A 25,141-nucleotide genomic window follows, 5' to 3' on the forward strand; every position below is an offset into this window, starting at 1 on the left:
CTGTACTGCACTGTTCTGTACTATTCTATGTTCTATGTACATGTGAGGTCTGGCGAGTAATAATGGTATTTCCCTATTCAAGAAGGGAAACAGGTATAATCCTGGAAAATCTTGACCGTTCAGTCTCACGTTACTAGTTGGGAGGTTACAGGAAATAATTGTTAGGGATATGATTTATGACAATTTGGAAAGCATAGTCTAATTAGCGAGAACGAGCTTGACTTTGTGTGGGACAAGTCGTGTCTTACGAAGTTGATTGGGTTTTATTACAATATGACAAGGTTGATTGACGAAGGCAGAGCTGGGGATGTTGGCTTCATTGATTTTAGTAAGGTGTTTGACAAGGTACCTTATGGGACGCTTACCCGGAAGGTTATGATGCATGGGATCAGTGGTGAATTCACCGTTCAAATTCAGAACTGTCTTGCTCATGTAAGAAAGAGCGTAGGGATGAAAGGGATCTGATCTCCCTTGAGATCTGGGCTGAGAAATGGAAGACAGAGTTTAACCCAGATCAGTGTAAGGTGTTGCACCATGGCAGTGCAAAAACAAGGAGAAACTGCACTGTTAAAGGCAGATTTCTACACAGTATCGCAGAGCAGAGAAATATTGGTATCCAAGTTAACAGCTTTTTGAATGTGGCTAAACAGATCGATGAGGTGGTTAAGAAGGCTTTAGGAATGCGTAGTTTCATTACTCGAGGCATTGAATTTAAAAGTGAGGAGATTACCTTGCAATTTTACGAAGCTCTGGTTTGGTCATATCTGCAGCATTGCGTACATTTCTGGTTATTCCACAGTCGGACGGATGTTGACGCTTTGAAAAAGTTGTAGAAGAGGTTTACCAGAATGCCGCCTGGTTTAGAGAATATGTGCGATAAATAGACTGGACAGGTAGTATATGTTCTCCAGGATTTAAATACCGAATAACAGAGGGCATGCATTGAAGGTGAGACGGGGTAGATTCAAGGGGCTTTATGAGCGGTAAGTTTCATTTTACTCCTAGAGTCGTGAATGCCCGGAATGCGCTGCTTGGTATAGCGCTTACGACAAATACATTAGAGGTTTTTTTAATAGACGTTTGAATTGGCACATGGATTTAAGGCAGATGGGAACTATGTAGGTAGCAGGGATTCATTTTCGTTTTCCTTTTAGCTCCTTCGGCACAAATTTGCGAGCCGGATGGCCTGCCCTGTGCTGTCCTGTAGGCCATTTACATATATTACTAACAGCTGAGGTTCCAGCACAAATCAATACTGAACTTCACTAATTACAGAACTCCAGGTCGAACTGTTCCCTTTAGCCACCACTGTTCGCCTTCTAATATTCCAAACTATCTGATCCAGCATTAACAATCTGCCCGACACGATAGCTTTCTTAGATGATATTTTGAATACCTGGTCGACCCGAGAAGACCACCTGAATAATCTTGATAAAATCATCTCCTCACTGTTGCAACTTGGTCTACGACTAAACCGCGAGAAATGAATCCTTCTGCCCTCGGTTTTCTCTTGGAATTCAAATGTATACATCCAGTCAATGAAAAGCTTCGCCTCATTCTTGAAGCCCCGGCACCAATGAATATGCGTGAAACGCTCCTTTTTGGGCATGTTCAATCAATATGCCAGACGTTTGCCTCAGCCAGCCACGCGTTTTACGCCACTTAGCTGTTGAGGTGAATTCTACTGAAAAAAAAGGTACGAGGTGGCGTTGAGAACGAGGAGAGGAATCTGCTTTTCAGAGAGCCAAACAAATGTTGATGCAATCCCAAGCATTAATGCACATCATCCCCGGGCTGCCAATACTTTTGCATTGTGATTCCTCCCCGAATGGTGTTGATCCAGTTTCTAACCCAGAATAATACGGATGGTGATGTAAAGCGTATCGCTTTCGCATCAGACGCCCTTAATCTAACCGAACGAAACTATACACATTCGGCCATGCAAGCATCGGGAGTTGTTTTGGGGGGAGGCGGGGAGGGGGTCATGGGTTTTCGCCATCTCCTGCACAGCCACCGTTTCATACCGACCACATTTATCGGATGGATTGCTTGGTGAGAGCAAGGCCATTCCGCAGTTGTCGTCACCAAGGAATCCACACATCAATAAGCAATATCTTATGTTCTCGATAGAAACAATTAAAGCACGGGTACTTTAAATCGCCTTGACTTACATGAATATTCTCGTGAGTCAGAACCTCCAGGAGAACTGGCACTACTTATGGGCTGGCTCAACGCCTCACCGATCGCTGCTTCTCAGATAAAAGAAGAAACCGAGTGAGATGTAACATTAGGACGAGTAAGATGGATGGCCAGCTAGTGAAGGGTCTCGGTCTGAAACATCGACTGTGCCTCTTCCTAGAGATGCTGCCTGGCCTGCTACGTTCACCAGCAACTTTGATGTGTGTTGTAGAGTGCCCGAAACTGTGTTACCCTATGCCAGACGTCAAAATGAGCTTACCATGTATGATGGCTATGTAGCGTGGGGAAATCATATTGTAAGTCGTACGCGATTACTGTCCCCTACCCTGGAACAGTTGCATTGTGCGCATCCAACGACATCACATATGAAGACGCTAGCCAGGAATTACGGTTGGTGACAGAAGTTGATTAAATCGTTGAGCATATTGTTTGTGTATGAAAACCATGCCAGTAGTCTCGAACTTTAAACGCTTTTGTACCTATTGTTTTGTTCCATGCCATTGGCCAAACAAACACTGGAGACGTTGACAGTTAAACTGCGCAGGTCCATTGGACAGTCGCATGTTATTGAAAGTTGTTGATGTGGATTCTAAATGGATCGAGGCCAAAGCGGTGAAGGTTTCCACCAGCCAGACGACGAATATCATTTTACGCAAACGATTCTGTACGCATGGATTCCCCGATACTGTGTTCTGTGATAACGGCCTGCTGAGTTCCTCCAGCATTTTGAGTGTGTTGCTTTGGATTTCCAGCATCTGCAGATTTTTTTGTATATGTGATAAGGCTCCATATCAACCACAATCAAACGGCATGGCTGAAAGAGTTGTTCAGGCTGTCAAGCGGGGGTATACAAGTTGAAAGGGGACATACACACGAGGGGACCGAATAACCCAACAAAGTACCACAGGTTTCTCTCCATTTAATCTATTGATAGGCGGCAGGTTACGTTCCCCACTGGACTTCTTGAGCCCAGAATCGGAAGACCGATTCTAAGATAGATAATTAACGTGTGGTATGTTTCAATTTGCGGAATCTCGGAACTTTGATGTTTGAGATCCAGTTTATTTTCGTCCGAACCCTGAAAGCCAAAAATTGTTGAAAGGAGAAGTTGTGGTGAAAGAGGATCAGCAAGTTGCTTGTGGATGGTAGTGTACACCTCGGACAGCTAGTCCACATCAGGAGACGGCCAATTGAAACTTCGACCCAGACCGAGCTGTTGAACTATTCAGCAATCTAATGAAGAATAATCTGCAGTGGAAAGCATTGATTCCGGGCCAACGCTCGATCCTGGGGCTTCTGGTTTGTACCGATCAGAACGGACCAGAAAATTATCAAGCTGTTCTTACCTAAGACCTTACGGTTGGAGAGATGTCCTATCCACAGTGTTACGGTTTTCTTTTGGGTACGTCATGGGTCCTCACGTAACTGCTTGCTTTCGCGGGCTTATCCATCTATCAATTAACGTTTGAATTACTGATTCTATGCGGGAACTTGTTAGCTGTTTCCGGGTGACTGCAAGTCAAAGGAGACCGATTCGGCTGCACTGGACAGGGAAATGTTCAGTTCCAAACTCCGGATCTTTCCGTTAATTGTAACACGTTTAATAATTAATTAATTAATTTGTTTCTGCACAGCATTGTGGACCGAAAGGCCTGTGACCGTCCTGTACATTTCTATGTTCTGTGTTCTATACGTGTTCAGGCAGGTTGACTTAGTTAATTTTGGCATCATGGGTTGAAGGGTCTGTTGCTGTTCTGCAGTGAAACAACTTCAATATTATTCTCGTAAGAAGGTAGATAAGGAAGGAGGAACTGATCCTGAAACTAATTCAAGCTATCAAAATCCATAATTTGAGTTGTTTGCACGATCCCATGATCTTCATTGGTTGTGCTGCACAGGACAGAGCTGCAGGAAAAGCAACCATTCTGTGTGTTGTCTTCCCCGCGACTTAAGTGATTATCGACAAATAGAAACATATAAGATAGAGTCTTGTTTTTTTTTCTGAAATCTATGATTTAGAACAAAATTCCAAATATTATTTATTTAGTTTTATCTTGTGGAACTGCAAGGAACGGGGTTCTCCGGCCCATCGCGCCGCACCACTAGAACCTCACCAATTCACTCTCGCCAAATCACAGGACAATTTACAATTTACAATGTCCGTTTAACCCACTAACATGTATGCCTTTAGACTGTAGGAAGAATCCTCTGCATCTGGACGAAACCAGGAAGAAGCACACAGTTATGAGCAGGACGTAAACTTCTCTGTGGATGCTGTGTGAAGTACCACACCCCGTCAAATAACAGGCAATGCACCATATGCGATTAAATGAATTACACTTTAGAGATCTTACTGGAACTTCGTAATTAATAGAGATAAAATACAAAAGGAAAGTAAATGGCGCCACACTTATCAAAGTTCAACCACTTTGTGCACAACAGTTGGAGCTCAATTAACGGGGTCTTTGTTTCACCATTCGATCTCCGACGACCTCCTCGATCCGCCACCTGGGACCAACCTCGGTGGTCGACCAGACGCTCCACACGAGCCTGTCTTCGTCTCTTCTCCTCGCCGAAGACCCTGGGCCTCGGACTTCCGCTCGGGGTCCGTTCCACTGCCCCGCTTACAGCATCGCATCTCCTCTGGATGTGGAAGGGTGTGGAAGCATTGGAAAGGGTACAGAGGAGATTTACCAGGATGCTGCCTGGTTTAGAAGTATGGATTATGATCAGAGATTAAGGCAGCTAGGACTTTACTCTTTGGAGAGAAGGAGGATGAGAGGAGACATGATAGAGGTGTACAAGACACTAAGAGGAATAGATAGAGTGGATAGCCAGCGCCTCCTCCCCAGGACACCACTGCTCAATACAAGAGGATATGGCTTTAAGGTAAGGGGTGGGAAGTTCAAGGGGGATATTAGAGGAAGGTTTTTTACTCAGAGAGTGGTTGGTGCGTGGAATGCACTGCCTGAGTCAGTGGTGGAGGCAAATACAATAGTGAAGTTTAAGAGACTATTAGACAGGTATAGGGAGGAATCTAAGGTGGGGCCTTATATGGGAGGCAGGGTTTGAGGATCGGCACAACATTGTGGGCCGAAGGGCCTGTACTGTGCTGTACTATTCTATGTTCTATGTTATATGTTCTCCCTGTCCCCCTCGTGCCTCTGCCACAACGCCAGCGAAAAACAATCGCTTACAGACACATAAGAAAGAATAACATCTATCTCAATTGGTTAGCAAATGAATACAATGCTCTTATCAGTAATATAACCCAAACAAGCTGAGAGAGAGAAGCACTTTCTGAGCAGTTAACTTAACAAATAAACCATTGTATTCTGACATAACAAAGAAGCCATTTTCATTAGCCTTAGCAGTAACATAAAAGAAGAAATCCCTTACATATTTATTTATTTGTTTTCTTGTTTGTTTGTTTTATACCATCTCGTGGTTGAGGCCTCTAAAACTCTTGAGCTACTAGGGACTGGGTGTTGTGCTATGAACCGGAATTGATTAAAGAGCTGAAGGAAAAAGAACCCTTAGGAGAGACACCAAAATATGATAAAATTCACCCTGAAATGTGAGAGGAGAAGCTAAAATCAAATGCATCTCTATTACAGTGGAGTCAAGGAAATTACAGAGGCATGAGTGAGGATTTAGCCAAAATTCCTTGGAAAAGAACACACAGAAACAAGCAATTGGGCATATCTCGTCTGTGAAAAAACTATTATGCTGCCTAATTCTATTGCGTTGCACCCAAACATAATCCTCCATACCTCTGCCATGTACCTGCCAAATTTCTAATTTGCAACTGTTTTGATCTCTATAGCTTGTATTCCTGAAATTATCTATGCAAACCCTCTCTGCACCGTTTGCCAGACTCCAAATACGTTCAATAATATACCGATGAGAAATACATTCAGTATTCTAACTGTAGCTTAACAGCTTCCACAAAGCTTAAGGGTGATTTCAATCTTTTTTCAATAGAATCATACAGTTTATAGCATGAAAAGAGACCCCTTCAGCCCAAACTCACCATGCCAACCAAGTTACGTATTTGCGCGTGTCCTGTTTGCCTGTGTCTGGTCCATATCCCTTTAAACTTTCCCATCCAAGAATCGATCAGAAAGTATTTTAAGTTTTATAATTGTACCCGCCGACAGCATGTTCATATCCCCAAAACCCTGTGTCTGAAAAGATTGCCCGTCAAGTCTCTTTAAATGCCCCAGCTCACCATTAACCAAGTTTTAGACGAGAAGGACTGACCAATATCGGCGAACGAGAGTGAAGGGGAGGGAACGTCGACTCAGACCATGAGAGACCTGCGTCGGGCATTTTCATGCCTTACAAGGTGCAGATTGGAAGCCTGTGTGGGGCGTCACTCCTTGTACAGACACTAGAGCAATGTGTGATTAAGTGGCTTGCTCAAGGTCACAAACACGCCGCAACGGTTGAGGCTCGAACTAGCAGCCTTCAGATCACTAGACGAACGCCTTAACCACTTGGTCACGTGCCCAACACAGGACGAGAGTGAAACTGGATAGAAATTTGCCCTTCGGACAAACATTTTCGTTTTCCCTTTCTTTAGCCCAACCTTGCACTAACTAGTGCTGATTTGACCATATGGTGCTTTGCTCCGCGCCTAACAGATATTGTTTCATTCGCGATTCACTAAGCGAAAAGCAAATTCCACTCTCCGATCCAGATTAATGTAAAATATTGCTTTAGTAATTGAATTAATTAGTTCGTTCAGACGCTCCAAGAAGCGTGCATGCCTTGAGGCGTTTCGGATTACACTGGGGAAGACAGTTTGATTAGTTCCAGGGTGCTGCGCATTGTTACGGAAGCCGGTGATTTAGAAAGCACTGGGGATTCATGTTTTTCTCGTGACTGTGACATTAGTTTCTTCCTTGGAAATTATGCCTTAGACCCTGGGGAAACAGCCACTTGGCGCCTTTGAATGTTTACTTTGTCAAGAACTATCAGAATATAAACACGAGGAACGGAGTAGGGCGTTAGAATGAGAGTAGTCCCTCTTGGTGACAATGCGTTGTCTACATTGCTGCCTGCTGTTACTGTCTGGCCTTATTACCGCCCGATTGACGGAGGAACCAAATTGCAAGCGCATGGGCGATTTCGGTTTGCTCGGGTTTTCTAAGGAAGCTGATATTGTGCTCGGCGGAGTTTTCAGTATCCACGGCGACGTGGAAGACCAAGACATATCTTTCAGAAAGCAGCCTAAGTCGGTAAAATGTACACTGTCAGTAAAAGTTCGTAATTATCTTGCTAAGGGCTTTCTAATTTTGTGTTGATGGATTGTTCGATTTGGATGAGTTTTTTTTATTTTGGGATGATAACTGTTGAATACTAATTAACAAATTGTATTGATGCAATGAAAGCGTAAATTTATTCATGGGTGCAACGAAAAAAAATTCAGGTTTGCAATGGAGAAGTATAAATGCGCATGTCTGCATTGGGAACGTACCGGTATGCACAGTTGCAATGGTCTTACCTGGATCCATTTTCACTGACTGTTATGGTCCCTACCGTTAATTCCATATCAATGTGCTCTGGCATGTTCCGGAAGACTGGAAAATGGCAAAGGCACTCCACTCTTTAAGAAGGCCATAAGACCAAAAGGCATAGGCGCAGGGTTATGTCATTTGGCTCGCCGAAATGGGTAAGTGGTGAAGAAAGGATACTATAGGCCAGTTAGTCTGACAGTGCTTGGAATGTTGTTGGGGTCGATCGCTAATGATGTGGTTTTGGCGTACTTGGAGCCACATGACAAAATAGGCTATAGTCAGAATGTTTTCTACAAGAGAAATGCTTCCCTGACGAATCTGACGGAATTATTTTAAGAAACAACGAACAGAATAGACAAATGAGAATCAGTTGATTTTGTGTACCTGGATTTTCAGAAGGCCTTTGACAAGGTGCCACACATAAAGCTGCTTAACAAGCCTCATGCCCATAGTATTACAGGAAAATTTCTAGCATGGCTGGTGACAAAGAGTGGAAACAAAGGAGCCTTTTCAGGTTGTCTGTAGATGATTACTGGTATTCCACAGTGGTCTGTATTGGGACCGTTCCTTTTAACCTTATTTGTCAATGACGGCTTCATTGCAAACTTTTCAGACGATATGAAGATAAGTGAACGGGAAGGTAGTTTAGAGGAAGACGATGGAGTGGATTGTTTAGCTTTCGGGATATTGGAGGCACGTGATTAAACAAGCTAACGTCAGCATGGTTTTTTAAAGTGGAATTCTTGCCTGACTAATCTGATAGAATTATTTGAAGAAATAACTAGTTGAATAGACGAAGATGAATCAGAGAATGTGGTGTACTTCGATTTCCAAAGGACATTTGGCAAGTTGCCGCACATGAGGTTGATGAGCAAGAAAAGGGCCCATGATACTACAAGAAAGATTCCACCATGGATAGAACATTGGCCGATTGCCAGGAGTTAAATGGTGGGATAAATGAACAGTTTTCTGATAGACTTCCGGTGACCAGTGGTGTTGCGTAGGCGTCAATGTTGGGATTGCTTCTTTTTAAAAGTCTATGTTAATTATTATTAATTAACATATTCTATGTCGTTATTATTATTATTATTATATTATTATTATTTATGGTGCAACTGTAACGAAAACCAATTTCCCCCGGGATCAATAAGGTATGACTATGACTAATGATTGGCATGACAGAAGTGATGGCTGTTTGGACAAGTTTACAGACACAACGAAGATAGGTGCAGCGGCTTTCAGTGCCGTAGAAGCAGGGGGGCTGCAGAATGAATGATAGATATTAGGAGAATGGACAAAGTGGTAGATGGAATACAGTGTACAGAGAAGTATGTTCATGCACTCTGGTAGAGGAAATGAAGACGTAGTCTACTTTCAAAAAAATGAGAAAATTCAAGAACTCCGAGCTCCATAGGGACTCGGGTGCTTTTGCAGGATTCTCTAAAGGCTGAGTCATTGGTCAGGAAGCCCAATGGAGGATCACGTCAGTAATTCCGGGAATGAGAGGCTTTTCGTTTGCGGAGCATTTAAAGGCTCTGGGCCTATATTCACCGGAATGCAGAAGAATGAGGAAGGATCTAATTGAAACCTATCGATCGTTGAAAGAAAAATATAGCGTGGATGTGGAGAGGATGTTTGTTATAGTGGGGAAGTCTAAAACTAGATGGCACGGCCACAGTGTAGAGCGACATCCATTGAGAATGAAGGTGAGGAACAATTTCTTGAGCCGGAGTTAGGGACAGGAGGTGAATCTATGGAAATCTTTGTCACTGCAGCTGTGGAGGACAGGTCCGAAAATTTCTAGCAATTGAGAAATGAGCGTGCTAGGCTATGCTTGTTCTTCAGGTTTTACCAGCTTGAAGTGAGAGATAAAATGCATTAATAATAATTAGTAAATAAGGAAATGAATAATATTGGATGCAGGAGTAATTGAGTCACTGAGAGTAAGTCCATAGGCTGTGAAATCAGTCCAGTGTTGAGGTGATGCTGCTGGTTCCCGCTGGTTCGGGACTGTGCACGAGCAACGAGGTGTGGGACATAACGCTCCTGTACATTTCTTCCTGACGGGAGCTCCGAACAAAGGGGACTGAGATAAGACAGTGCCATTCTACTTAGATATAGCCAGTAATATTCAATCTGCGATATAAACTCAATATCTCTTTCAATAAATTCTGAAATCCTGCGCTATCAGTTACAACTCTTGGCCATTTTATTGTTGTTTCAAATAATTTGAAAAGTTGTATTTATTTAAGAGCAGCGTTAATCTCGGTAAAATATATTGCAAGCAACTTTTTTTTCATTCAAGATAAGGGCAGGGAGAATCGATTTATTTCCGTCAGTACATGATTGAAATACTATTCTTCCTAAATATCGAGATAATTTAATTTTAAGCAACAAACAATAGGCTGGAGGGTCTCTGGATCCGTGTGAGGAGAGGAATTATCGAGTCCAAACCCTGCACCGGTTCCTGACATTGGATCTCCACACTGAACGTCCACAATTCCTTTTCTCTCACAGGTGCTGAGTTCCTCCAGCAGATTATTTGTTACTCCGTATTCTAGTATCTGCCGTTACTCGTATGTATATATTGATAGTAACGCTGTTTGGTTTTGCTTTATGCAGTATCTTGGAACAGAATTCAGCCCCAACCCTTTGGTCACACAAATGTGTATTACAACCAGGGGTTTTTAATGAAATTAACTGATAAATAATATTTGCTAAAACATGCTCTGTCTTCACTGTGGATCCCCCCAAAAAACAGAAAAATTAGAAAGCATAATAAAAGAAAAATGCATAAACTGAAATTTCCACTCTTCAAAAGTATTCATCCCCTTCCGATCAGTACATAGCAAAACTACCTCTCGCAGCTAATACAGGCAGAAATATTTTTGGATATGCCTGTATATGCTTTGCACAACATGATGGGGCAAGTGTTTCCAATTCCTGTTTGCCAAAATTCCTCACGCTTGAGGAGCGACGGTGGACAGCAAACTTGAAGTCTTGCCAGAGATGTAACACCATAAGACCCTGTCCATAAGACAAAGGAGCATAATCAGGCCATTTGACCCATCGAGTCAACTCCACCATTTATTCTTCCTCTTCGCCCCTCTTCCGTCCTACTCTGAGGTGACGTTCTCCCTATAAGCTTTGATGTTATAACCAATCAAGGACATATCAATCTCTGACTTAAATGCACACAACGACATGGCCTTTACAGCTGCCCCTGGTAAGAAATTCCAGAAATTCACTACCCTCCGGTTAAATAAATTTCTCCACTTCCGTTTTAAATGGACGCCCTTCTATCCTGAGCTTGTGCGCACTCGTCCCAGACTCCCCACATAGGGAAACATCCTTTGCACGTCTACTCTGTTTTAGCCTTTCAAAATTCGAAAGGTTTCAGTCACATTCCCGCCCATCTTTCTAATTTTCAGCGAGTACGCATTCAGACGATGAAACGTACCTTCATATAACCATTTCATTACAGGAACCATCCTCGTGAACGTCCTCTGAACACTCTCCAATGTTAGCACTTCTTTTGTTGGATGAGGAGCCCAAAGGTGTTCACAATACTCAATGTGAGGCCTTACCAATGCCTTATAAGGCCTCGGAATTACGCCGCTGCTCTTGTCTTCGCAACCGATTGAACTGAATGGTAACATTGCATTTGCCTTCCGCCGTACCGTCACAATCTGCAAGTTAACCTTTAGGGTGTTCTGCACAAAGTCACTCAAATTATATTGCATCTCAGATTTTTGGATTTTCTCCCCATTTGGAAAATAGATGCGCACTTATTTCTTCTACCAAAGAGCATAACCATACTTTTTCCAATATTGTAGTTCATTTGTTACTTTCTTGCCCATCCTCCTAATCTAAGTCCTTCTGCAGCTTTGCTGATTCCTCAACACTACCTGCCCCTCCACCATTTTCGAATCACATGCAAACGAGCGCCGTCGATCTGTGAGAAAGCTCCTCAATGTGCGCTGCTCTCGCTGTCTATTGGCTGCAGGAATGACACCGAAGGCTCGCGAACCTCTCCCTATAACGGGCGCCTCCGACCTGCGAGAAGCCTCCTCGCTGTGAGCAGCTCCCCCGCTGATTGGACCGCCGGATCCTGACTTTTTCACTGAAGAAAATCAATTTTCTTCATTTTAAGCCGCTTCATGGTTGATTTGGCAATGGGTCTTGTGTCACTGTCCTGCTGAAAGACGAACTCCTGCCCATTTTGAGCCTTGTTGCAGAGATTAGCAGGTTTTATCCACGATTTATCAAGGCTTTTTCCACTGAGGCAAGGGGAGAAAAAAACCAGAGGACATGGGTTAAGGGTGAAGGAGGAAAGGTTTAAAGGGAAGATTAGCGGGGGCTTCTTCACACAGAGAGTGGTGGGAGTATGGAATGAGCTGCCAGACGAGGTGGTAAATGCGGGTTCTTTTTTAACATTTAAGAATAAATTGGACAGATAAATGGATGAAAGGTGCATGGAGGGATATGGTCCGTGTGCAGGTCAGTGAGACTAGGCAGAAAATGGTTCGGCACAGCCAAGAAGGGCCAAAGGCCCTGTTTCTGTGCTGTAGTTTCTATGGTTCTATGGATCTCTATGCATTTAGCAGCATTCATATTCCCAAAATTCCTGACCAGATGTCCAGTGCCTGCTACTAAAAGCATGATGCCACTTGCACCATAATTTACAGTAGGAATGGCGTTTTTTTTTTTTGGCTGATGTGCGGTATCTGATTTACGCCACACGTAGCGATTGAAGTTGAGGCCAACGTACTTCCATTTTGACCTTTCACATTCGGACCAAAAGACCTTCCAGATTCTTACCGTCGCTTCAAAGTAATACTTTGCAATATCTGTACGGGCAGGGGTATGTTTTTGGTGAGCTTCTTCCTTCCCACTCCTCCATAAACACCATTTTGTGAAAGTCCTTCGAGATGGTGGAGCCATGAATATCATCTTCAGTTGCAGCCATTGACTTCTGCAGCTCGCTCAGAGTGATTCTTGACATCAGAGTAGCCTCTCTTACAAGTACCATTACTCTCCTGCGCCGTGACCTATAAAGAATGGTTGTGCTTTCACAGTTGTTCCACTTTCTTACGATGGACTGTATTGATCTCTGGGGTATTTTTAGTGCCTTTGATATGATCCTGTGCCCATTCCGAGATTGATGCTTCTCTATTATAATTTCCTTGATTTGATTTGAATGCTCTTTTGCCTTCATTTCCGTTTCATCCGTTGAAAATATACCTTACTTCTGGATTTCAGAGCGAGAGAGAATGTGTATTTATTCAGGTGATCATCATATTTTCTTGATTGAAAAAAATGGGTAAGTTGATAAGATTACAACGGGGATGAATATTTTGCCTGCCTCCTAATTTTAGTTTTTCATTTTTAGTGAACGGTTGACGGTTTTTATTTTTTCTTTTGATTTTACCTGCCGCTCAATGATTTGAGGGTTAAATCAAAATCCTACTTTAATATATATCAAACTTAGGAAATAAGACAGTAACCAGTGTACATAGTTGGGGGGGCTTATTACTTTTTCAAGGTACTGTATGTGTGCCGTTTTACAATTGTCATATTTCGTGAAACAAGCAATGTTCAGACCTTGTTCAGTAATACTCACTTCCTTTTTCTGCAGCTTCCTGGTCAGACTTTTCCGTTTCGCAATAACGATGATCTTTGCAATAGAGGAGATTAACAAGAACACAGAACTTCTTCCAAACGTTACGCTGGGTTACTGGATTTACGATTCTTGCGGCATGCCTGATATATCGTTAAAAGCAGCCTTTGAGTTTTTAAACAGGCCAGATGCAACAAGTTCCGAATGCAAAAGAGCTCCCGTTGTTCCCGCTATCGTCGGGGATTCTAAATCGTCAATGACTTTAGGGATCGCATCATTAATTGGTCCTTTTAAAATCCCTGTGGTAAGTCTGGTGATGAACAACAATTACCTAGCTGATGCGTAAATCTGTGAATATGTTTCGTAAACATGATCAGATTTTCAGAAATATTCACTCAAACAAATAGTATATTGGTGCATTTGCGCATGACTGACAGGAGATATAATTTACATCGTTATTTTTTATTCAGGTATGCTGACTGCTCATGTTATTTGACCATAAGACCATAAGGCCAGAAGACCATAAGATATAGGAGCAGACGTAAGCCGTTCGGCCCATCGAGTCTGCTCCGTCATTCAATCATGGGCAGATCCTATTTTTACAGTCATCCCCACTTCTCTGCCTTCTCCCCAAACCCTTTGATGCCCTGGCACTTATCTATCTCTGCCTTAAATGCACCCAATAACTTGGCCTCCACAGCTGCAAATGGCAATTAATTCCACAAATATACCAACCTCTCACTAAAGTAATTTCGCCGCATTTCTGTACTAAATGAACGTCCTTCAATGCTGAAGTCGTGCCCTCTTGTCCTGGACTCCCCAACTATGAGAAATAACCTTGCCATATAAATTGGTTCAGGCCTTTTAACACTCAGAATGTTGCTATGAGAAACCCCCTCATTCTCCTGTCTTCCAGGGAATACAGCCCAAAAGCCGCCAGACGTTCTTCATAGTAACCCTTTCATTCCTGGAATCATTCTCGTGAATCTTCTCTGAACACTCTCCATTATCAGTATATCTTTTCGAAAATAAGGAGTCAAAAACTGCACAAAATACTTTAAGTCTGGTCTCATGAGCGCCTTATAGAGCCTCAACATCATATCCCTACTCTTATATTCTATACCTCTAGAAATGAATACCAACATTGCATTTGCCTTCTTCACCACCGACTCAACATGGAGTTTAACTTTTAGGGTATCCTGCACAAGGACTCCCAAGTCCCTTTGCATCTCTGAATTTTGAACTCTATCCTCAACTAAATAATAGTCTGCCCGTTGATTTCTTCCACCAAAGTGCATACCACACACTTTCCAATATTGTATTTTATTTGCTACTTATTTGCCCATTCTCCTAAACTATCCAATTTTCTCTGCAGAGTCTCTGTTTCCTCAACACTACCCGTTCGTCCAACTAACTACCTTTGTATCATCAGCAAATTTAGCCACAAATCCATTAGTCCCATAGTCCAAATCATTGACATACATTGTAAAAATCAGAATGAGAACGAGAATCAGAATCACTATTAATATCGCTGACAGGTGTATTATTTTGCGGCAGCAGTACTTTGCAACATATAAAAGAAACTATGAATCACGATAATATATAGTTCAAATAGATAGCAACAACAGTTAAAGCAGTGGGTAGTATTCATGGGTTGGTTAATTATCCTTTCAATAATCTGATTCCGATGGGGAAGCAGCTGTTTCTCAAACGACGACTTTGCAGCTTCGGGCTCCTGTACCTCCTCTCTGACGTTAGTAATGGAACAGGGGCATGTGCTGGGTGATCGGGGCTCCTAATGATGAACGCTGCCTTTTTGTTTCGTCGACTGAACATCTCCTTGAAACTGGGAAGACTAGATTCCATGATGAAGCTGGCTATTCTGCAGCTTTTTCCAACCCCATGTTGTGGTTTCTCCATACTGGACGGCGATGCAATCAGTTAGAATGCTACACATGATAAATCTGCAGAAATCTGCTTGAGACTGAGTTTTACTTTGATTCACTAGTCTTCTCCGGCCGATCATGGATGCAACACATAGCCGTAGAGTGGATGACAAATGACTCCTTTGATCATAAATACTTCTGCAACAACACATTCCACTGCCGATCCTTCGATGAGGACTGGTGGGTGTTCCCTGGACTTGCCTCTGCTCAAGCCTACAACTAGACCCTTGGTCTTAATGACACTAAGTGCAATGTTCTTATTGCGACGCCAGTCAACCAACCAAACCGTCTCACTCCTTATCACTATCTGAGATACTGCCAGCAAGAGTTGTGTCATCGGCAAATTGATACATGGCGTTTTATCTACGTCTAGTTTAAACGTTTATTTCAACAATTAGACCGATCATTATTACAATGATCCATCTCTGCTTGATACAACTATTGCCAACTTGTAAAGAGTATTGTGGTGACAATGTCGCTAATTACGAGGAGGATATTAACCATAGAAACTGACCCTTCGGCATACCTCGTCCATACTCACTGTTTCTGGCAGCTCATTCAAAACACGCACCACTCCTTTCCCAGTACTTCCCTGGGAAAAAGGACTGCGTGCTTTCCATTCTGTCTACGACATTCATGATCTTGTGATCCCCGGTCAGGTAGAATGCAGAACAGAGCAATCGGCGTCTGATGTCTGTCGTTCGATGTCACACTTGATTTAAGATTCTTCTAATGCTGTTTTTTTTTTTCATTGTAATAGTTTCAAGGGTGTCACTTGTTCCATTTACTATCAGAGAATGAATACAGCGTACAACCTGAAATTCTTGCTCTTTGGAGTCATCCAGGAAAACAGAAAAAAATAACCCATAGAATGAATTTCAGTAAAACGTCAGAATCCCAAGGTCCCTCTTCCCCTTCCAAGCATCAAGCCCCTCTCCCCTCCCCAACGCATTTCAGCACAAGCCACGCACCAGCAAGCATAAAGAAAACCTACAAAGAGAGATCATGATTTGCACTCCAACAAAAATGTGTTATTGATTACCGAGCAATTGGACATGATACAATCTCTCTCTCTCTCTCTCGCTGACCGGGGCGGAGGGTTGTCACCACAGCGAGAGAACAGACCAATAGAATTTTACATTATATGAAAACCCAAAGAAAAACTGTATATTCTGGAAAATAAAATATACGGAAATATCCAGAAAGTCTCAAGAAGTCAGGCTGCGTCAGTGCAAAGAGAACAACAGTCAATGCCCGCCCCACACCCGGTCTCCTCCCGCGGGATTTCCATATGTTCCTGCCGCCTTGTCCCCCCTCAAAAGCATGTCAGTCCTCATTGTTCTTTCATAATTTTTGACGAAGAGTTACAGACCCGGAACACTGACCCTTCTGCCTTCCACTTATCCAGCGCCATTCGTTTCAATCCTGTGCGGTAGATGTTCTAGCTCGTTGGGCAATAAAGTTACAATATAGATATTAAATGAACAATTGTAATATATCAATTATAAATTTCTCTCCCTCTAGGTTAGTTATCTCGCCACATGTGCCTGTCTGAGCAACAGACGTGAATATCCCTCGTTCTTCAGAACGATCCCCAGCGATTACTTTCAGGTGAGGGCGTTGGCTCAGCTCATTAAGCATTTCGGATGGACCTGGATCGGAACAATTAGAAGCGACGATGACTATGGTAATTTTGGGATGCAAGCTTTCAATGAAGCGATGGAACAGATGGGAATTTGCATTGCTTTCTCTGAGGCTGTTCACATAACGTACCCTAGGGAGAAATTACTTCAAACTATAGACATCATTAAGAAATCTTCAACAAAGGTAATATTAGCTTTCCTATCGCAACTGGACATGAGCATTTTACTACAAGAAGTTGTACAGCAGAATGTCACCGGTATACAATGGATAGGAAGCGAGGCTTGGATCACCACACCGTTTCTACCCCCAATGGAGAGTAGACTATTTGTTGTCGGTACAATTGGAATCGCGATCCGAAAAGTGCGCTTGCCAGGGTTGAAAGAATTCCTCATGCACACTCACCCGTCTCTCTATCCTGGAAACCCTTTAGTGCAGGAGTTTTGGGAAAAAACTTTCAGCTGCAAGTTAACGAGTACAGAAAGTAACACGGTCGACTCCAAACCAGATTCGGGGCTTCGAGAATGCACAGGGAATGAAACTCTACTTACTGTGCACAACGAATTCAGTGACGTGTCTGAGTACAGAATGACCTACAACGTATATAAAGCGACCTACGCTATCGCCCACGCTATCCATGATATGCTCAGCTGTCAAGATGGGACCGGACCATTTCCCAATCAGAGTTGTGCTAATATTTCAAATTTCCAACCGTGGCAGGTAAGCACTAATAAGACTATTGAACAGTCCCCTCGTACGCATCACGGAGGGACGGTGGTCAGTGTGACGCTATTGCAGCTCGAGACTCGGAGTTCAGAGTTCAATTCCGGCGCCATCTGTAAGGAGTTTTTACGTTCTCCCATGAATGCGCAGGGTTTCTCCCGGTTTTCCGGTTCCCTTTCACGGTCCAAAGACGTCCCGCTTAGGGAGTTAATCGGTCAATGTAAATTGTCCCGTACTTAGGAGAAGCAGAGGGATCTGGGGGTACATGTCCTCAGATCACTGAAAGTTGCCTCACAGGTAGATAGGGTAGTTCAGAAAGCTTATGGGGTGTTAGCCTTGATAAGTCGAGGGATTGTGTTTTTAAGAGTCGCGATGTAATGATGCAGGTCTATAAAACTCTGGTTAGGCCACACTTTGAGTACTGTATCCAGTTCTGGTCTCCTCACTATAGGAAGGATGTGGAAGCATTGGAAAGGGTACAGAGGAGATTTACCAGGATGCTGCCTGGTTTATAGAGTATACATTATGATCAGAGATTAAGGGAGATAGGGCTTTACTCTTTGGAGAGAAGGAGGATGAGAGGAGACATGATAGAGGTGTACAAGATATTAAGAGGAGTAGATAGAGTGGATAGCCAGCGCCTCTTCCCCAGGGCACCACTGCTTAATACAAGAGGACATGGCTTTAAGATAAGGGGTCGGAAGTTCAAGGGGGATATTAGAGGAAGGTGTTTTACTCAGAGAGTGGTTGGTGCGTGGAATGCACTGCCTGAGTCAGTGGTGGAGGCAGATACACTAGTGAAGTTTAGCAGACTATTAGACAGGTATATGGAGGAATTTAAGTTGGGTGTTATATGGGAGGCAGGGTTTGAGTGTCGGCACAACAGGGTGGGCTGAGGGGCCTGTACTGTGCTGTACTATTCTATGTTCTGTGTTCTAGTGTTAAATAGGGTGGCGATGGGACTCGTTCGGCCGGAACAGCCGGTTCCGTGTCGTACGTCTAAATGAAATAAAACCAACCTCCACTGCAGGTGCTCTGCAACTGCAACTTTTTGTTCTGCATTGTGTTACTGTATCCCCTTCAATGAACTTCTGTAGTGTAACGATCTCTTTGAATAGCTTGCAAAACGAAGTTTCAGTGTACTTCCGTAGTAAACGTAATAAACAACAATAAACAAATTTACCCATTTATCACCTACTTCGGTATGGACGGTTAATAAATTAGGCTAATGGCACATTCAAATGCCAGCCCTTAATTGATTCCTGAACATGTTTGTGAAACATATCCTGCGTTTATATAGCGCCTTGGAAAAATTAGGAAATTCCTTCCCTTCCCTACTCAATTTCCAGTCATCCCCTACCTGGATCCAATTATCCGCTGCTGGCTCTTGTTTTGCACATCTCTTTATGCTGCCTCTCGCTCCTCTATCTTTCAATCCAGATGAAAAATCTCGACAAGAATCATCTACTGTCCATTTCCTGCCAAGTCCTTCCAGTAGTTGTTCTTCCTTTCTTTCTTTCTTTCTTAACATTCTATGAATTTTTTTAGAGAGATGTCTTGTTCATTTTGAACCCGGAGACTAGACATTACTTCTCACCGTATTATGAATTTCTGATTTAGCTTCTACATTACATGAAAACAGTAAACTTCACGACAAGGATTGGAGAAAGGGTCTATTTCGATAGCAACGGTGATCCGGTCCCGATATACGACATCGTAAACTGGCAGCCAACAGACACCGGCGCTGTTACTGTAACTGTGGGACAGTACGATGGAACGGCGCCCGAAGGAAAGCAATTTATATTATCTGAAGAGTCAATCATATGGACGGGAGGACAACGCAAGGTAAGAGATGTGTAAAAAGACACTGGATGTTGCGTTGATCACTCAGACGGGAGTTTAGATTTAAAACAGTGTGTAATCACGAATATACGAAATTCAAAATGTTAAAGCCAATTGTTTTACATTTCTTTCTTCAGGCAATAATAAGGGACAAATTAGAGCTACAGGTGTGTTGACAGCAACGTTCCTTCCCCTCCCTCAGGTTAATACCTGGGGTGATAACAGTAATCTGTCTAAAGGCAGATCTCTATATTGTTTCAAGCTGAGAAAAAATATGAGTGGGTGCCACGGTAGTGTATCGGTTAGCACGACGCTATTACAACTCGAGATATTATGGAGATCAACGTGCAATTACGGCGCCGTCTGTCAGGAGTTTGTACTTCCTCCTCAAAAATTGCTTGGGCTTCCCTGGGTACTCCAGTTTCCTGCACAGTCCAAAGACGTAACGGTTAGTAGGTTATTTGGTAAAAATCGAAAAATAGTGAGAACAGATTTTATTAAAAGACCTAAGATACTAAGGGGTGATAACAGCACTGAGATATTTCTACTGGTGGCAGATTTACACTCAGTGTATGTTTGTTGCTAATCCCATTCAAGGTATGTATTTTTTCTGCGTTCAGGGTTGTCGTCTGCACACAGCTGTCGTAATGCGCGTTGTTTGCGTTACTGTCGAGTTCCTGCCAGCTTGAACCAGTCTGGCTATCCTTCTTCGACCTCCTTTATTAACATGGCATCTTTGGCTCACAAATGTACTGCAGAATGGATTTTTCCCTGAATTTTCTTGCCATTATCTGTAAACTGTAGAGTCTGATCTTCATGAAAATCTGGGGACTTCAGCAGTTTCAGAGATACAGAATCCACTCCGTCTGGCACCAACAATTATTCCGCGGTCAATGAAACTCAGATCACAGTTCTTCCCCATTCTTATTTTTGGGTTGAACAACAATATTATTCATGCCTACATGAATTTTATGCGTTAAGTTGCTGCCATATGATTGGCTGATTACATATTTGCATTAATGAACAGATGTACGGGTTTACCTAATGAAGCAGCCTGTGAGATTAGCTGCAACTTCAGCGGGCAATCAAATAAAACCGAGTTGGTCAGGAATTTCTTGTCACAGAAAGTAGTGAAGCTCTGGAATTCTCTGCCCCAGAGGGCCGAGGGAGCTGGATCTTTGGTGGAAGAGTGAACATTTTGTTTTCAAAAGGCCAGACAAGTAGGGCCTATGGGAACTTCCACAGACGAGAAGATATATATGGTACATCATCTATGACTATAATAAGAGTTGGGGTAGGCTTGAGGAACTGACTGGCCAACTCCTGTTCCTATTTCGTAGTGTATTTAAAGTTTGAACAATCAAGTTCATTCATGGGTTGTGGAAAGAATTCATATTTGTGGTGATTGAACCATTTCGTACCATTTCTACATATAATGGGCAGATCCTGTATTTAATCTCTCCATAGGTTCCAAAGGCCGTTTGCTCTGAAAGCTGTGCTCCCGGAACACGGAAGGCTCCCAGAAAAGGGCAACCTAAATGTTGCTATGATTGTGTACAATGTCCCCAAGGAGAAATTAGCAACAACACCGGTGAGATATCTCTATGACATTCCAATAATTAAATGCCGGTGCAGAATTATTTTTTGAAATATAAACTTGTCTCACTCCCTCCCTAATAGTAATCTGTTACATTTTAGATTCAACCGGTTGCTTTAAATGCCCAGCAGAGTACAAGTCCAATGAGAAACGGGTTGAGTGCTTACCAAAAGAAATCGAATTTCTATCATTCAATGAAGTCATGGGCATTATCCTGGTGACGCTGGCATTGGTTGGATTCTGTATGACATTGCTGGTATTTGTAACGTTCTATACTCACAGAGAGACGCCGATTGTTAAAGCTAACAACTCAGAACTAAGTTTCCTTCTTCTCGTTGCTTTAATGCTTTGCTTTCTCTGTTCAGTAACATTCATTGGAGAACCGTCAACATGGTCTTGCACACTTCGCCACACGTCGTTCGGTATTATATTTGTGCTCTGTGTGTCTTGCGTTTTGGGTAAAACGATAGTTGTTGTCTTGGCGTTCAAAGCGACTCTGCCCAACAGTAACATAATGAAGTGGTTCGGCCCAACCCAGCAGCGACTGACCGTCCTAAGCCTTACTTCTATACAGAGCTTAATATGCACTGTCTGGCTCGCCACATCGCCGCCATACCCTCGGAAGAGCACGGAACATTCTACCGAGATAATAATTTTTGAATGCAACCTTGGGTCTGAACTTGCCTTTCATTGCGTGCTGAGTTATATTGGATTTCTGTCCTGTGTGTGTTTTGTGGTCGCCTTTCTAGCCCGGCAACTTCCTGACAACTTCAACGAAGCCAAACACATCACATTTAGCATGCTTATCTTTTGTGCCGTTTGGATTACCTTCATCCCAGCCTACGTGAGTTCTCCTGGGAAGTACACGGTGGCGGTGGAAGTGTTTGCCATTTTAGCGTCCAGCTATGCGTTGCTGTTCTGTATTTTTGCTCCCAAATGTTACGTTATACTCTTTAAACGAGAACAGAACACAAAGAGACATGTCATGGGAAAAAGCCCTTCCGGAAAGACTTAAGAATGAATAAGTTACTTTTTAATATTCAGTGTGCATTCTTTGCTATAAATTTGTAAGATTCGTTGGGTTAAGCTTATTGAATGTAGAAAAATACCCGGAGGAATATATCCTTCGGCCCACAATGTTTTACCGAACCAATTAAATTCGTTATTAAATGGCTGCACTAATCTCTTCTGCCTACACAATGTACATATATTTCTATTTTCTTCGCATGCATGCGCTTATCTAAAATTAGGATCCAGAATCCATCTCCTTTGTACAAATTTCATGAGGCCGCCACTCAGGGGCTGACGCTCCAAAGTAAACAATCCATTTTTTCCAGAAATTTACAGTCTGAGTTAAGTCCAAGTGAGTCACAGTTCGAATGTACTTTGGAGAGATACATGTGCTACCACATCTACTCCGTGGTTCCTACAGTGAGACGAGCTCCCGCTGTATCGTGATTGTCAATACTAACACAAAATGTCTTCACACTCCTGTTAATTTTTAAAACCAACTTTGCTGAACCAACTTCAGTTCAACAAGTGCTTGCGAGACGGCGGCGCAAATCGCCTTTTTAAAACAAGGGTTTAAACAACTGATACATCTCAGCTGCGTATTTCAGCTTCATCTCTGAGGCCGAAATACGCGAGTTTTACCGACGAGTGGACAGTCACAAACCTGCGTGACCGGACGGCATCCCTCGGAGAGTACTCAACATGTGCGCAGCACAACAGACAGATGTGTTTACGGACATTTTTAATCTCTCCTTCTCCCAGCATTGTGTGCCCCTCTGCTTCAAAACAGCCAGCATTGTCCCTGTACCTAAAAAGACCAAGGTAACATTCAAAAAAGCTTTATTGTCATTGAAACCGTAGATCAGCTCTGCAGGGCAGAATGAGACAGCGTTTCTCAGGAGCAGTGCAATCATAACATAACAAACACAACACTAAAGAATAAACATAACAATAAATAGTAAAGCACAACAGCCACATGTCAGTTAAAATCAAGTTATAAGTGTCCAGTGCAAGTTAAAAGTGTCCAAAGCAGAGTCAGGTAGAGCAGCTATTTAGCAGTCTGACTGCCTGTGGGAGGAAGCTGTTTAGTAGCCTTGTGGTTTTAGTTTTGATGCTCCTGTAACGTTTGCCTGATGGCAGAAGAACAAACAGTTCATGGAGAGGGTGTGAGGGATCCTTAATGATGTATCGTGTCTTCTGGAGGCATCGACTCTGAAAGAGGTCTTGGACAGAAGGTAGGGAGACCCCAATAACCTTCTCTGCTCCCCTAACCACCCTCTGCAAGGCTTTTTTGTCGACAGCACTGCAGCTGGAGTACCAGGTTGTGATGCAAAAGGTCAGCACACTCTCAACCACGCCTCTGTAGAATGTAGTTAAGATGTTAGTGGGGAGTGATGCTTGCTTAAGCTTCCTCAGAAAGTGCAATCTCTGCTGGGCCCGTTTCACAATCCCAGTGGTGTTCCTGGACCAGGTGAGATTGTCCAAGATCTGCACCCCAAGGAACTTGATGTTTTCCACACTCTCCACTGTGCAGCCGCTGATGCTGAGGGGTGTGTGCTCAGGCTGAGACCGTCTGAAATCGACGATATCTCCTTGGTTTTGGTGACATTAAGCATCAAGTTGTTACCCCTGCACCAGCTCTCTAGGTGTTTGACCTCCTCCCTGTACATTGTTTCATCATTTTTGCTGATGAGCCCCACCACTGTGGTATCATCTGCAAATTTAATGATCAGGTTCTCCTTGAATCTGGCTGCACAGTCATGTGTTAGCAGTGTAAACAGCAATGGACTAAGCACACAGCCTTGTGGGGATCCAGTGCTCAGTGTGATGGAGTCAGAGATGTTCCTGCCAACACGGACTGACTGTGGTCTCTCTGTCAAGAAATCCAGAGTCCAGCGACACATGGCAGTGCTAAGGCCAAGCAGCGACAGTGTCTCCACTAGTCTCTGCGGGATGATGGCATTGAACGCTGAACTGAAATGAATGTACAGGATTCTGGCATAAGTGTCTTTGTTGTCCAAGTGAGAGAGAACTGTGTGCAGTGTGGTGGATATTGCGTCCTCCGTAGAGCGATTTGGACGATAAGCAAACTGTAGAGGATCCAGCGATGAGGGGAGGCTGGCTGTGATATGAGGCTTGACAAGCCGTTCAAAACATTTCATCACTATGGGGGTCAGGGCAACGGGACGGTAATCATTCAGACAGGCTACAACTGATTTCTTTGCTACAGGGATGATTGTGGATGTTTTGAAGCATCTGGGGACAATAGCTTGACTAAGGGAGATGTTGAAAATGTCTGTCAGGATATCCGCTAATACATCTGCTAATACATGTCTGAACGACTGGCGTCCTGCCACACTCACCTCAATAATAAGCAAATACTTGGTCAAGGACAACATCTACAGCATGCTACCACCCACACCTGACGAACTATATTATGAACAGAGATCTAAGCTGTCTGCAAGTTGGGCAGCCAATCAATAGAGAGGGAGCGCGTTAAATTTTCAATTAGGTCCGCGATCAAGGTTGAAAAAACAGAGCTTCGCGTCAGCTTGTTTTTTTGAGTTGGTCGGTGACCAATCAGCAAAATGGATTCATTAGAAAGAGTAACTAAAAATAATGCAAGCAGGTGGAGCGGCCATCGCTTTTGACTGTGATTGTTTTTAGAGTGGCCTTGGCTTAACGAGATCATATTCTACAGTATCTAGAAACGTTCTCATTTTGTTCATCTTGCTTTATTCCTCGACTGTTACAAAATAGCACTGCAGTGAAAGTGGCTCCAGGCGTAATGTTTTGTAGCGTGTGCGTGATATGGGATGACAAGTGTTTGTCCAGTCTCCTGGACAAACACTTCTGCACCAGGCGTACTTGCTGCACCTTCTGAAACATTGTATTAAGGGACAGGAGCTGCAGCTTGTTAACCTTCGACTCATACAGGAGCATGGGCAGGTGACAGGTAGGAACTAGAGTCAGATAGTCATCCATACGTTGCAGCTGTCAGGTAACTGGGTGACTGACAGGAGGAAGAGAAATGCACAGC

General features: G+C 43.2%; 1 protein-coding gene across 1 annotated transcript; it reads left to right on the forward strand.

Annotated features, from left to right (window-relative positions):
* The first annotated feature begins 7,358 nt into the window (after positions 1-7,358).
* LOC140195846 (extracellular calcium-sensing receptor-like) lies at positions 7,359-22,105 on the forward strand. Its single transcript, XM_072254485.1, has 6 exons — positions 7,359-7,456; positions 13,360-13,645; positions 16,812-17,648; positions 19,272-19,496; positions 20,961-21,084; positions 21,192-22,105. The coding sequence occupies exons 2-6, from the start codon at positions 13,394-13,396 to the stop codon at positions 22,103-22,105; spliced, it is 2,352 nt and encodes a 783-aa protein (XP_072110586.1). The 5' UTR covers positions 7,359-7,456; positions 13,360-13,393.
* The last annotated feature ends 3,036 nt before the right edge of the window (positions 22,106-25,141 follow it).

Source organism: Mobula birostris, chromosome 4 (genome assembly GCF_030028105.1).
Source record: "Mobula birostris isolate sMobBir1 chromosome 4, sMobBir1.hap1, whole genome shotgun sequence".
NCBI lineage: Eukaryota > Metazoa > Chordata > Chondrichthyes > Myliobatiformes > Myliobatidae > Mobula > Mobula birostris.